This window comes from Asterias rubens, chromosome 10 (genome assembly GCF_902459465.1).
Source record: "Asterias rubens chromosome 10, eAstRub1.3, whole genome shotgun sequence".
NCBI lineage: Eukaryota > Metazoa > Echinodermata > Asteroidea > Forcipulatida > Asteriidae > Asterias > Asterias rubens.
In genome coordinates, this window is record NC_047071.1 from 9,169,007 (window position 1) to 9,182,971 (window position 13,965).

The 13,965-nt window shown below is 39.4% G+C and overlaps 3 protein-coding genes across 3 annotated transcripts; all 3 read left to right on the forward strand.

Annotated features, from left to right (window-relative positions):
* Window positions 1–909: 909 nt before the first annotated feature.
* LOC117295885 (sodium/potassium/calcium exchanger 1-like) lies at window positions 910–3,798 on the forward strand. The gene is made up of 2 exons (XM_033778671.1): window positions 910–1,077; window positions 1,886–3,798. The coding sequence occupies exons 1-2, from the start codon at window positions 1,041–1,043 to the stop codon at window positions 2,977–2,979; spliced, it is 1,131 nt and encodes a 376-aa protein (XP_033634562.1). The 5' UTR covers window positions 910–1,040; the 3' UTR covers window positions 2,980–3,798.
* A 2,184-nt stretch (window positions 3,799–5,982) lies between these two features.
* Window positions 5,983–10,628, forward strand: LOC117296157 (coiled-coil domain-containing protein 80-like). Its single transcript, XM_033779040.1, has 3 exons — window positions 5,983–6,286; window positions 7,611–8,030; window positions 10,538–10,628. Exons 1-3 carry the CDS (start codon window positions 6,238–6,240, stop codon window positions 10,597–10,599), a joined length of 531 nt encoding a protein of 176 aa, XP_033634931.1. The 5' UTR covers window positions 5,983–6,237; the 3' UTR covers window positions 10,600–10,628.
* A 109-nt stretch (window positions 10,629–10,737) lies between these two features.
* LOC117296156 lies at window positions 10,738–13,629 on the forward strand. The gene is made up of 2 exons (XM_033779039.1): window positions 10,738–11,137; window positions 12,468–13,629. The coding sequence occupies exons 1-2, from the start codon at window positions 11,098–11,100 to the stop codon at window positions 13,136–13,138; spliced, it is 711 nt and encodes a 236-aa protein (XP_033634930.1). The 5' UTR covers window positions 10,738–11,097; the 3' UTR covers window positions 13,139–13,629.
* The last annotated feature ends 336 nt before the right edge of the window (window positions 13,630–13,965 follow it).

The window sequence follows — 13,965 nt, forward strand, 5'->3', positions numbered from 1 at the left end:
GAGTGGAGGAGGGGGCTTTACAGCTTTTGTGAGTGTACTGCACTTTGAGGAGCTTCTCTGTTGAAAGGTTATTGGGAAATATTTATGTTGTTATCCCCCCCCCCCAAAAAAAAAAAAAAAAAAAAAAAAACGTTACCGACAGTTAAGTTTCTCAGATCGTGTATTCTAGTTGCAGATTAGTTTTCTGCTTGGACGTCACAACTCCCAATTTTTCGCTATAATCTCACAAACGCGAACACCTTTTCAACTAAATTGTCCACTGCTAGTTTTATGGTATCATACTTACAGCTAAGTTGTATTTAAACAAACAGTAGGGTTCCACTTACCAAGCGATCACTCTATAACCTTAACATATTATTTGATAGGTCTGTAAAATTAAGCGTGTTGTCGTCCCTTTGAGGCAACATTTGTTTTGAAGGTTTCCTCTAGGCACTTGCTGATTTCTTGACTGAAACCTTTTAGTCCACCACCCATTGTCCTTAATTGACCCATCCTATACTCTGTCAACGACATCTTTGTTAATAATAACTTTAACCGCAAGAAGCAATTGTGTTGCCAAGATATATTTTTATCTCACGCCACAGTCTGTGTTTAATGAAACCATACAGCCAACCAAAATGCTCGGCGTAATTACAAACCAAAATTAAAAACATCAAGGGAGTTAATTTTTCTAATGGAGTCTCTTCCGGTTCGAACCGGAAGTTCAAACATCATTTCGATGTCAAGATGTCACCGTAACGTACAACACAACGTAAGCTTGCCTTTTATATTTTACAGTAAGCATAAGCACCAGTTTCTTTTAATAATGTACGTGGTATGAATGACCCCAACTACAGTTTGTGGTAAACAGGGTCTGTCAACTTCTCACGTGAAGGGGGCCTGGAACACGTTGTGGTGAGTCAGCTAGTATCGTGATTCTATACATCCTTAGGCATGCAACAGTCTAAGCCGGTGTGAGACACCCACGTTTCTCGGTCCTTTTTTCTCTGTCACTCAGCCGGCTTCAGGACGTCTCAAGATTAGCTACAACTGCTTCCAAGATGAAGACATTGTCTGTACTTATCGTTGTTCTTATCGGTAAGTTAGTTATATTTCAACTTTTAATTAATTTATTATGTTACGGTTTAGGATTATGGGTTGGTGGAAACATCGGCCGTTTGGTAATGGGTATACTTAGACAATTATTTTAAAATGGCAGCCATCTTGGAAATGCAAGATTTCGCATACTACTTGAGCAGACCATCCAATTGCATTGTTAGCTGTTATAAAAACAAAAGTTTCTTTTGAAAACACCTTTTGATCATAGGGCTGTTAGTGTGTTTATTTGTTAGTATCAGTTTTCTGTAGTTTGAAAACATGATCTTAACTTGGCCTTAACTTCATTTTGTAGAGTTACTTGAATGTTATTCTTTCTGTTGTTTTTTTTCTTTTTTTTTTTCTTTTTTCGTTTTTTGTTTAAGTCATTCGCACCTCAATTCTGTAATCGGTGGAGCACAGAAGTAAAACGTCTGTTGTTGTTTATCAACACCGGCGCCATAATGTCGTCATATTTTACATATATAAATCACATGACCATGAGTCACTTGATAATGAGTCACATGACAGCTGACATTGACACTCTTAATTGTTTAGTTTCAATATTGAAGGAGCAAGGTATGCTTTTAAATTTTAAACAAACAAGCAAATAAACAAACAAACAAACAAACAAACAAACAAACAAACAAACAAACACAAGTTGTGACTACTTTAAAATAGGTGCATCGGCGTTTGTTTTATGGTTTATGGTGTACTCACACACAAACGAGTGTTTGCGCACTGAAAAAAATTCACTTTAACCTCTTAAGAAAAATATCACTGTATTTTATAATTTTGTGTTACTCCCCAGGCACAGCATTTGCCCAGAATGACGAGAGCAACGAACAGGTTGATGCAGCTGCTCAGATGGGTACCGACAACGCGGCCGGTGGGATGGCAGGTGAGGTCGATCGGCAGGGGATGGGGGTATTCTTCGGAAACATCGGCGGGAAGGTCGTCCCCAAACCACAGATGACCGGTCAGGGAGAAGGCGACGTGGAGAGCACTGAGGCCGGAGGTGCCGCCATGGAAGCTGCTGCTGTCGCAGAGCAGAATGGGGAGGAGGAGGAGACAGAGGAGAAGACTAACGAGCAAAACGAACCAGAAGAAGAATCGGAGGCAGCTGAGGCTGGGGAGGAGAATGAAGAGATGGAAGGAGAGGAGGCTGATGGTGAGGAATCAACGGGAGGTATGCCGGTTATGGACGGCGAGGAGAACGAGGAGACCCCGGCGGGAGGCACTAATCCCTTCATCGCTATCAATGGAGGACAACCTGAGGGTGAGGGTATGGACGCTCCAGAGATGGTTGGTGGTGACGGGGAGGGAGCTGAGATGGGCGAAGCTGGCGATGAGAGCTCTGAAGTTTCCGAAGGAGCTGCACAGACAGCCGGAGTTACCACGGATAGCGAGGAGGAGCAGGGAGCCGCCATCGGTCAACAGAGTGAGGCTGATGTTGAGAGCTCAGAGGTTGCCGAGGAAAGTGAACATGAATCCTCAAGCGTGATGACCACCAGCGGAGGGGTCCCTGTCGAAGAGGTACCCGTGGAGAAAGAGGCATCAGTTGACAATGAGGCACCAATGGATGAAAATAAACCAGTGGATATAGAGGAACCGGTGGATAACAAGGCAACAGAGGATACCGAGTCAACTGACCTCAAGTTGAACAAACTTGCTGAAAAGGCAAAGCAGCTTTCTGACGGGGTCACGACTGAGCAGCCTGGTGCCACCACGCCCCCACCCACAGAGGATAAAGATGATAAAACCTCACAGGGGCTGAGTGACGCCACCAAGACCCGTATTGCAATATCGGTGTCGTCCATCGGAGCCGTGGCACTGGTAGGTGTTATCGCTATGGCTATTGGAAAGCATACACAACGACGACCTAACTCTGGACCACCAGCATAGATCGTATGGCATTACACTTAGTATTGATAGGCCGAGTCCGAATTGGCGGCTATAACTACGGCTACGGCTGTTTCTACGTTTGTTGCTAAGGACGTATCTTGCGTCAAAGCTTGACGACGCTGAAATATAGCTGTAGCCGTAGCTGTAGCCGCTAAATTGGACACGTCATTTTAGACCCAACGTTGATCGGTAGCCATTGCTGTCAGAGCTCATGTCTACAACGGTGTTAGAAGACCATAATACACAAATTCAAAAGTAATCAGACTTACCGTCTTTTTAAAGTATTGTTTGTGTTGCGGGGAGTAGTGTGGTCGTATCAGAATTGGAGGCTATGGCTACCTGTTGTTCTGCTGTTGCTAAGGACTTACTAAACTTCATTACATGATGACGCCGTGATCTAGCTGAAGCGTAACCGTAGCCGTAGCTGTCACTTCGGACACGGTGCATGATTGAGAAACATATTGGCCAACTCGATAAACATATTTTGTCAAGTGACATTAACTATCGAATACACTTCTAAGTAGTAGAACCTCAAATTGTAATGGTCGAACATATTATTATTTTCTCACGCCCCAGCCCTCCATGAAAATAGAGCAACGTAATACAATTCTAGACACATGGTGGCAGCATACTTACCCGGAAACAGACACTCCCGGAAAATAGCGCATTCTAAGAACTAGGTAATGATTAAAAAACACTTTACCGGCAAATCTCTGCAACCAGGACCTAAAGACGCCAATTTCCTCATTATTAAAAGCTGCTTCATTTTATAATAAACATATGCAAAATGCAGTCTAGTGCACAAACATAATAATGTTCTGCCCCCCCCCCATCCCCGTCCCGCCACCTCCATCCCACCCCCACCCCGTCCCTTCCCACCCTTTAAATTAAGATTAAGAATGTTCGGCTATAAAACCGCCGTTGACTTTTTACCTTTAAAAGTATCAAGTTGTTACCTTTAAAAGTACCATGTTGAGTTAAAATTCCAGTAAATAAACTAATTATAAATTGAACACTTGAAATGTTAGTGTTTTACAAGGGGCACAAGTTCAATGGTCACAGCAGGCCAAAGGTTGAACGTTGAATTATTACTCCAGCTGCCGTCGATTTCACAAAACTCTTCCTAACATAAGACTAATCTTAGGACTTATTAGGACGAGTCCCAACCCTGCACTGTAGCATGCAGACCTTAAGATTAATCCTAAGTTAGTTAGGACGGGTTACTCGTCCTAACTCGAGATAAGACGAGTCCTAACTCTTTGTGAAATCGACGGCTGTGTGAAGGGTACGTGCACACATGAAATGACTTGGTGACAGTTCATAATTCCATGTACAGCCACAAGCCTGCTCTGACCATTCAAGGACTCAAGTAAGCCTATGAACAATGATAAAGCTGCCGGGCAACCTCGGTAGTCTAGTTGGTAAGACACTGCTCTAGAATTGCAAGGGTCGTGGGTTCGAATCCCACCCGAGTAACATGCCTGTGATATTTTTTCACAGGACTCGGGAAAGTACTGAGTATACAGTGCTAACACACATCGGTGTATGGGTAAAAACCAAAATTAATATTCTTTATCCCCGATGCAAATTTAACATCTATTAAAATGATAAAGCAATTGTCTACACTTGTTTAAAGTATACCAATCGTTTCGGACGATTATGTAGTGAGTTTTGAAGCTTGTCATTCTTATTATTGGTTTGTTTTCCAAATCTGAATTCCCTAGCATCGCCAGCATTGTGATTACTCCAGCCATTATTGACCATAACACTCAATTAAAAAAGAGCACTGGAAATGTACCTTATTCTATAAAAAACTCCATCGTTTTTAACATCGGTTAAAAAAATTATTATAAATCGTTTTAAGAACTGACATTACTGTAATAGAGAAATAGGTACGTCACAACCCTTAAATTGAATCCGTGGTAGACTTCAGACATAAAGCCCCCTTTTAGGCATCTTAAAGCAACTTGGTTTGAGCCCAAATTTGCACAGGTTTGTTGGTTTACTCATTGTGCATGGGATACTGTTGACAATTACCAAAAGTATACACTGCCTTTAAAGGGTCAAAAATTGCAACTTCGATGATACCATGTTATCATCTTATATTTGTTGTTATAAGCAGATTAATAATAATTATATTGCAATAAGTATTTGGGTTTAACCATATAGTCATCTTGATTTTCAATAAACTGTATGATTTTTTTAGTTTAATTTTACTCAAAAAGGCATATTTATTAGGGACATAAAGACAAACAACATTAAAATATATTTCTAGTTTAAAGGAAATTACGTTAATGTGATTGTTTGTTTTAACTTTTATTCGGATTTGACGTAAGGTCGTTGCGTCCGGTGTGTTGAAACGCATGTAAAATAACCCATTCCACTTATTGAAAAGAGAAGGGGTTCGCCCCGCTGTTCCTGGCTGTGGCTGCTGTATGCGCCGTAGCACCTTGTAAACCCTTAGAATGTGCTAAATAATAGGGTCTCAGAAATCATCACTTCAATAACCTATAGATCTTTCTGAAAGTTTGTACATACTCAGCGCCTTGAGTACCTAGTCTGGTGGATATGAGCGGCGCCTTATAAGACTTCAATATTAGTATTAGTATTATATTGTTTCATACGATGCCTTTATTGCTTGATTTGTTTGTGCACGGCAACAAGTTTGAATATTTTAAAGATTTACTTCATACATCCTGCATTCTTTAACTTTTTTTGTTGCTTTAATTGTTTTAGAACGCCCGATTAAAACCTATTTTTAATGTTATTTACTTCATCCCCAAAATTAAGCTTTAAGCATAATCTTACATAAAATGACATGTTTCTGGAAACTCTGACACGTTTAATGGTTCACACTTTAACTTTCGGTAAATAACCAAGGCTGTTTTAAAAAATCATGACGTAATCATTTTGTGAATCAGCATACGCGCATCTGACAAGTCAATTAACTTTTACCAGAACGGTGTACTATATAACTTTACATCCTGTTAAGCGAACGTCCGCCATTACAGCTTTGTATTCTTTAACGGAACAATACAGTGACGTTTTCTAGTTTCGATTTTACTTAACAGCCACGGACAAATACAAATAAAAACACAACGGACACCAACGGATCAGCATAAAAGGATGAATTTTAAGTCCTGTGATTCTAATTGTTAAGATTGAGTGACTGCAGCAGGACGTGGGAAAACAAAATTCTGTTCGCTGAGATTTAATTGTGGTACGAAAATAAGTCGTGAAGTAAACTGACCTACGAGAATGTCTTCAGCTAAGATTATTACATCGTTCTTGCTGGTCGCAGCTTTGAGTAAGTACAGTTATTTGTTTTTAGTTAAACCATTATTTTTGCTAACCAAAACTATTTATCATAGGACTGTTTTCTAGAAACTGATCAGTCAACCAACATGTAGAAAACAACAACCAGTTCATCATTTAAGGTATTCGGGAAATAATGCAATATCGACACATCTTCTCATACTCAATGATGATTCGATGAAAACAAACATGATTTTGACATGTATCATAACAATGAAAAAAAACTATCGCAACAAAAGCTTTCATTAGGCCTATATCTTACAGGGGAAAAAAAAAAAAAACTGTTTAGCCAACATGTCTTTGAGATGAACAGATAAGAATTTACAACTTTTCAATTATGTGTTTATTTGAGTCAGCTAAGTTCATATTCGAATCAATGTTTTGGGGAAAGTAGTGGGGCCGGAATTGGGTACGAAGGAGAAATTTCAAACTTTACGGGGATAATTACTGGGATGTTCTGCGATTGCATTAAATAGGCACATTACCTTCAAATCTCTCTCTATTTGGATAGAGTTTTTCAAGCACTGAAACACACCGGTGTGTATTGATGAGTAGGTTGCCATTAAAGATTTTTGCCTCTAGAATTATACGGCAATAATGGGTTCGCCTTGTTGTGTAGTCAACCATTTCGGTTCTACGAAATAGTGGACAGTGTTTTGTCATGAGAGTTGCACAATACCGCAAAATGTCAATTAATTTTCCGTCTAAACTTCTTTGTTAAACCGTATCCATTTCATTATAAACGCTTTTTGTAGCCCAAAGCGTCAGATCCGAAGCGCCGTTTAATTACAACCGGAATTCGGGAACTCCCCTAACAGAGTCCTGTCTTCCAAGGCCGGAACGCCGGAATTCACGAGTCAACCATACATCTGTTATTATAATAGATATTAAGTGCACTAAGTTCAATCCTAATTATTATGCCATCTGTGAGCTGATAATTGTCCGCTGACAGATTTCATTCCTAAGTTTCTCTTCTTAAAAAAATAAAATAAATAAATAAAATAGATTGGGAAAAACAACGGAAAAAAACCATAAAAATGGGCACGACATTCAACTAACACATCCCGGTTGAAACCCAAAAGCTAAGTCTCAACTTGGCTAAGCAATTACTGCTCTGTAATCCGGTAAAAACTTACATTTCGAGGTGACGTCATTAAACCAGTTGGTGACTTCATCGTAACTTTTTTTTTCTTTTTCTTTTTGAGCTTTAATTTGTTTTCTTCTTTCAGCTTGATCTATGTTCTGTGCGTATAGCTTTTGTAAACAACTACGGCATTTTGTCTAATAATACTATCACATTCCTGTTTTGTTCACAGCGCTCTTCTTAGCACAGATCTCTGACAGTCGCCCCCTGAGAAAATTCCGTCGCATGAAAAATCGTCAGCGAATTGTCCAGGATGACAGCGACGACGATGAAAGTTCCGAGTGCGGTGACAGTGGCGACGTTGACAGCGATGACGGGGACGATGACAACGGAGACGACAGCAATGAGAATCCATGTAAGAAACCTACGACCACGACATCGCCGACCACAACTCAAGCCACGACGACTCAAGCTACGACTCAAGCCACCACATCGGTCAAGAACACGACCATGCCCCCAACAACGACAACGGTGGCGACAACGACCATGCCCCCTACAACGACAACGGTGGCGACCACAGCGATGACGACCACGACAGCGATGACGACCACGCAAGCCGTACTGACAACGCCACCAGGCAGGACTCTGCGAGGTGATGGAACGGCGTAGACGCTTCAATCGAGGAGTTATTCAATTTAAGATAGTATTTAATATATTTGTATCAGTTCACGAGCCATTGATTTCATGGAAACAATGATAGACTACCAAGTTCCGTAAGAAAATCATAGTGATTTTACTTTGTCCCCATTGCTACACTAGGCGATGTACAATTTTTCCCCATCACCGAGTCATGACATGATCTTATGCAAGTCGCCAGACACACAAGGCCTGAAGGCCACTTCAAGGTGCGGGCTATAATTATTTCCCAGTGGCCTACGCCTCCTACTCCTAGGGCTGAAACAGGGTTACCCATTTAACAGTCCATACAGATGAAGGCTTGGGTATGATCAGTACGAAGCTTGGCCGGTAGAGCAGATTAAAGCACTACCCCCCCCCCCCCCCCCCCCCCCCCGATGGATTGCGCGTGTTCTTGGTCTAAGCCAAATTCACGTCTAAGACTAAAACTAGTGTGTGAATGATAACTAATTTAAATAATTGTATGGAGAAGATGTATATTGATCTTGGTTCATAAGTTCATAGAAGTGTTCAATGTTTATAAAAATGAAGGAAAACCAATCAAAATATTCCCAAACTATGTAGTTACTTGTTGTATCCGGACGCAGGAGACCAAAGCCAACATGCAGCTCGCACATCAGAAGGTCAACACATCTCACTCACTTCTTCTGCCGAGTCCGGTTTCCTGAATGGCATTTCGCATTGTTATACTTCGATATAGACACATATTATAGTTTTATTGTGAATTTGTTAATTAAAACATATTAATAAGTAACTAAATATTTGAATTATTCAAGATGAAAGTATTTTTGGTCGAAGGACTCTTATTTTCTATACCAAAGTTTTATAATGTTGGCTTGTCACACATTGTGTATTAAATAATAAAAAATAAAAAATAAATCAATTTTATTGGGTTTTTATTTCGACTTGAAAACAATTATCTGATTTGTATGAACTTATCTTACTTTACTATCTTAAAACCAGATTGGGTGAATTAAGGGTTTTGTAAATTGGTGATAACGCAAAAAAATAAAACATGTTATTTAATGTTGATGAAATCACAGAGCAGAATGAAAGTCACCAAGTGACGTAGGAAATTAAGTCAATTATTTATAGTTATTTGAATAATTGTGCACAAACTGGTATACCAAGACCAAGCGTTCGTTATTTTTGGCGCCTAGTTTAACTCGTCTTGTTGGTTATGATTAGCTCGTGCAAGGTGCGTGCCGCCACGTTGACGTTCACGGTCAAATTTGCAAATTGCAAACTGTTTATTGAAATTCATCGGAACAGGGTCGGTTTATTTTTGGACAGGAGGTAGTCAATCGGTCGATTCAGAAGACCGAAGTCCACATGATATAGAACATGTCAAGCGTGGCAGACAACAAATCTGACAAGGGTGTTTAATAAATAAAATAAAAAATAACATCAACAAACAAAAAGGCGAGCACATAGCGACACAGAGAAAGACCAGTCTCCTCACTTGGTGTATATCTCAACATATGCATACATTAATAAACTTGTGAAATGTTTAGCTCAATTGGTCGTCAAAGTTGCGAGATAATAATGACAGAAAAACAACCTTGTCACACGAAGGTTTTGTGCTTTCAGATGCTTGATTTTGAGACCTCCAAACCTAATTCCGAGGTCTCGAAATCAAATTCGTCGAAAATTATTTCTTTCTCGAAAACTACGTTCGTTCAGAATGTTTTATACTACCAACCTCTCCCCATTATTTGTTACCAAGTAAGGTTTTATGTTAAACACTTATTTTGAGTAATTACCAATAGTGAAGTCCAAACGAATACCATGTGGGTGATGATTTGAGCATTACATGGTGTTGATTATAGACAAAATAGTAACATAATTTCTGGAATAACTATTATAAAACGCTCACAAGGAGAAAAATTGATTCTGAGAGTTAGGCATACCGTTTTTTTTTTAGTTTTTTTTGCAAGAATATTGTTTTGGTTTTACCGCATAACCGATGTTTTTAAACACTGTATACCCGTTTCTTTCTCGAGTTCTTTGAAACAAAACCACAATCAAATTCTAAATCTGAGGTCTCGAAATCAAATTCATGGAAAATTACTTCTCTCTCGAAAACTACTCCACTTCGGAGGAAGCCAATTCTCACAATGTTTTATACCATTAACCTCTCCCCATACTCCTCACCAAGAAAGGTTTTATGCTAATAATTATTTTGAGTAATTACCAATAGTGTCCACTGCCTTTAAAGCAAATGAAAATTAACTGCATTTCATGTTTTTACTTGGCAAAATGTGTAAAAACAAAAAACATCTAAGATCAGGAAGAAATGAGGATGTGGTTCCGACCCCACCTACCCCCGTCCACCCCATTTCCCCCAGAGTCAAGCTTTTCCAATGTACCCTGTCTCCCGTAACGCACGTAGACATACTCAAAAGCTGTTCACGTCAACAAAAACAATGAAGTGATTGGTTTTACTCTTTTTTTACTTTTTAGGATCCGAAACTCATGCAAAGGAAGTCTTGATTATACGAACAAGCCACAAGTGGAAGGAATGACGTCTGGGTACATCTATGGCTCTCTCGTGGATCTAATGACGTTATTCATGACGATGATCAAAATGCATTTCACAGAATTTCCTGCACATTTATTCAGTCACCGAATGCTCTTAAGCACAGACAGCCTGGTATTCGTTTGTTCCCAGTCAGTTTGTATCTCTTATTTTCATAGCGTGTACAGCTGATGCAGCTAACATGATTACAGATTCTAGATTGCCATTTTGACTCATGTATAGAGAGTATCAACACTGGATGCCCTTAAGTTGCACTTAACTAGCAACTCTAGTGACTCTCCTGGATGCTAATCAATTCATCCGTTTTGCAGACCCTTGAAACGGTAGTTGGACGTACACATGTGACATTCCAATTCAACATGAGTTTGTTTCTTGTGGGAGTCATTCATGCCTGTAGGAAAGAGCTTTGACTTTTGTTTCATGTGACTCAAGATTTTGTTTTGTCTCAAGAACTTCGTGGAAACCAATTGACGTTGAATCCAAGATGGCGTCGACAGCAAGCCTTTTCTTAGTTGTCGTGATAGGTAAGTCTTAAATATTGTTTGTTTAGTTTTATAACCGGGCACATGTGATGATGTGATGGCAACTTTGGAGATTCACCGGCACTCTGACTCACTCCCGGTCAGTAGGATTGTGGTTTGTCATTGCTAATAAGTTCATTAAGTTTGACTTTAAATTGTTATACTTCTAATCAATGTATTGGTCACACTGGAGTTGTTGTTTCCATTGTATAGCATTAGGTCTGTTGTAGATTATGGCGAAACACAGATGCCTCAACCACGACTACTCTTCGCTCTGAATATTGTTGACATCAAAGGGAACGTGCAACTTTTGTTTTGGGAACTGTTTTTGTTTATTTACATTTCATAATATTACTATATACCCATTGAACAATAAAACGAAGTTATGAAAAAGGTTGAAGCGTCTTTTATAGATACCGCCCACAATCCAGTTAGGTCCACGCAGGAAAAAACGTTATTGGATAACACATTCTGAGAAACTTGTAAATAGTAACGTTTCTCGGATTGTGTTGAATGTTGTTTATATTATCATACTCAATGTTTACTCAATGTTTTACACAATCGCAAGCTGATGTACTTCCAACCTATTAATAAGTTTGTATTGCCAATTATTTTGTATTTGTGATAATCAAACGTATACCCTTTTTCAGGATCGTTTCTTAATCAAACGGTATTGTCACAGTTGTTTCTACGCTGATAACAATTAACTGGGATAGTTTATTGCAAAAAAAAAAAAAATAATGGAATACGACGTCGAATTTGTTCTGAAATGAAAATATGTTATCTTTGTATAAACTGTTGCAATGACAACTAAGACTCGGTTTCGAGGAGTTTTGATTTATATTTCACAATGCAGTAAGATTCGTCAACTTACACATAAAAAACGCTTCCACAATTTCTTTTGGTTAGTGAAATTGTCACATTTGTTTCGCAATGTACACATGTACGTTGATGGGATTAAAACAATCAATTAAACAAAACAAAAGGTATATTGTTTTCCTTTCAATGGTCGGAAGGAAGGAACTTTATCCTTTGCATCAGACGCAGCTAACTCGCTGAATACGATAAATTTATGTACCAAAATAGTTCTAGAAACCATTTATAAACGTAATTACTCCGTTAGTATGTACTTCCTCATTACTTTTAATATAGACACCAACATTTGTTGATATATTTATTCTAATAAGCATGAACAACTGTGCGTCCTAGTGAATTGTCCGAATTAAAACAGAACAATTATGTTACTTTTGATTGATTAATTGGATCAACCTGTTGTATTCATCGACATTAAAATATTTGTTTCCTGTTTTGTTTGTCTCTGACCTATTTACAGGTTTCTTTGTCCTTCCATCTGTCATTGAGTCACTCCCAATTAGTATGGAAGATGGCAAACGAGGGCAGCAACAAACAAATGGCTTTGGCGATCAAGAAAGCCAGGAGTTAGCAGGCCAGACCGATGGTGCCGAACAGACTGGTGGAAGCTCCGAGGAGGTAGGCGCGGGAAACACCTGGCCCAGCGTCGGCGTAATCCCGGTCAACCCGGGTCCTGTGAACCCAGTCGGTCCGGGCCGAGAAGGAGGAGCCCCCGCTGCGATTCCGAGGTATCACTCAGTTGCGGTACCAAAGTACCCAGATATTGGTCCAGCTGATCCCGTTGGTAACCCAAGGATCCCACCAGTTATCCCACCTCCTGCACCCACCGAGTGGCCTGCAGCGATACCCCTGACCACCCGCACGAGGGGTGATATCGGGATGGAGGCGTTCAACCCGAGGATGAATGGGGCGGGATTTAAACCACCAAAACAAGATGTTCGGCCCAAATCAAAGTCTCCTACGATCTCCAATAACATTGCTCATATCTCACAAGATGAACCCAAAGCCCCACGTACACAGCCTGTACCCTTCCCAGCAATACTCGCCGTTGTAGTAATTGGTGGGGTTGTCGTCGTCACAGCCATTGGAGGCGTAGCTTATTTCGTAGCAACAAGGGTACGGATCTCTTGAACTATAGAACAATGAACTATTTCGTACCGCCACCAAACTTGATTTAAAAGTCAAGTTTAAGACAATATGGCTTTTTCAGCTTATTGTTTCTAGCATTTATTATGAAAACTGATAATCAAATTATACACAGATTCATAAAATCAGTTGTTTGAAGCAAAATGGTTCTTCCATAAAATCGAACGCACAGGACTCGTTTACTAAGAAGTTATTTTACACAAGCTTTTAATTGTATATATTATTAAATTTATATAATGTACATGCATCTTTCTAAGTTTATATAGGTTAATTTTCTTTTCTTTTTAATATATCCTGCGCTGGCCCCGTTAATATCTAAACGTTAAATGTGTGGATTATGGTTCCCTAACTTTAAATAAATTTACGTTCTCAAAGATCAAAACTTTCTCATACAACTCACGGTCCATCCCCCCCCCCCCCTCACAAAAAAAGTTTCCCAAACATCCAAGGTTCTCAAATAACTCAAAGTTCCCAAAGAACACAGAACATCATCAAAGAACCAGGGGTTTCATAAAGGACCAATGGTTCCCAAAGAACTGGGGGTTTTCAAAGAACCCAAAAGTTCACAAAGAATTCTGAGTACGCATGCGGGTAAACCACAATGCAGCATAAAATAATGCAACGCATCTGACAAAATAATAATGGTAGTTCTGTATGGTAATGAAGGAAAGATAACACTATTTGCTATTTTTGATTTTTGTTGACGTTGCTTTTACATACTAATCAACTCACCCTAAAATTGTTGTACTTGAAAATATTTCTCAAGCCTTTCACAAAAAAACATTGAATTATTAGTTCTTGTTAACAAATAA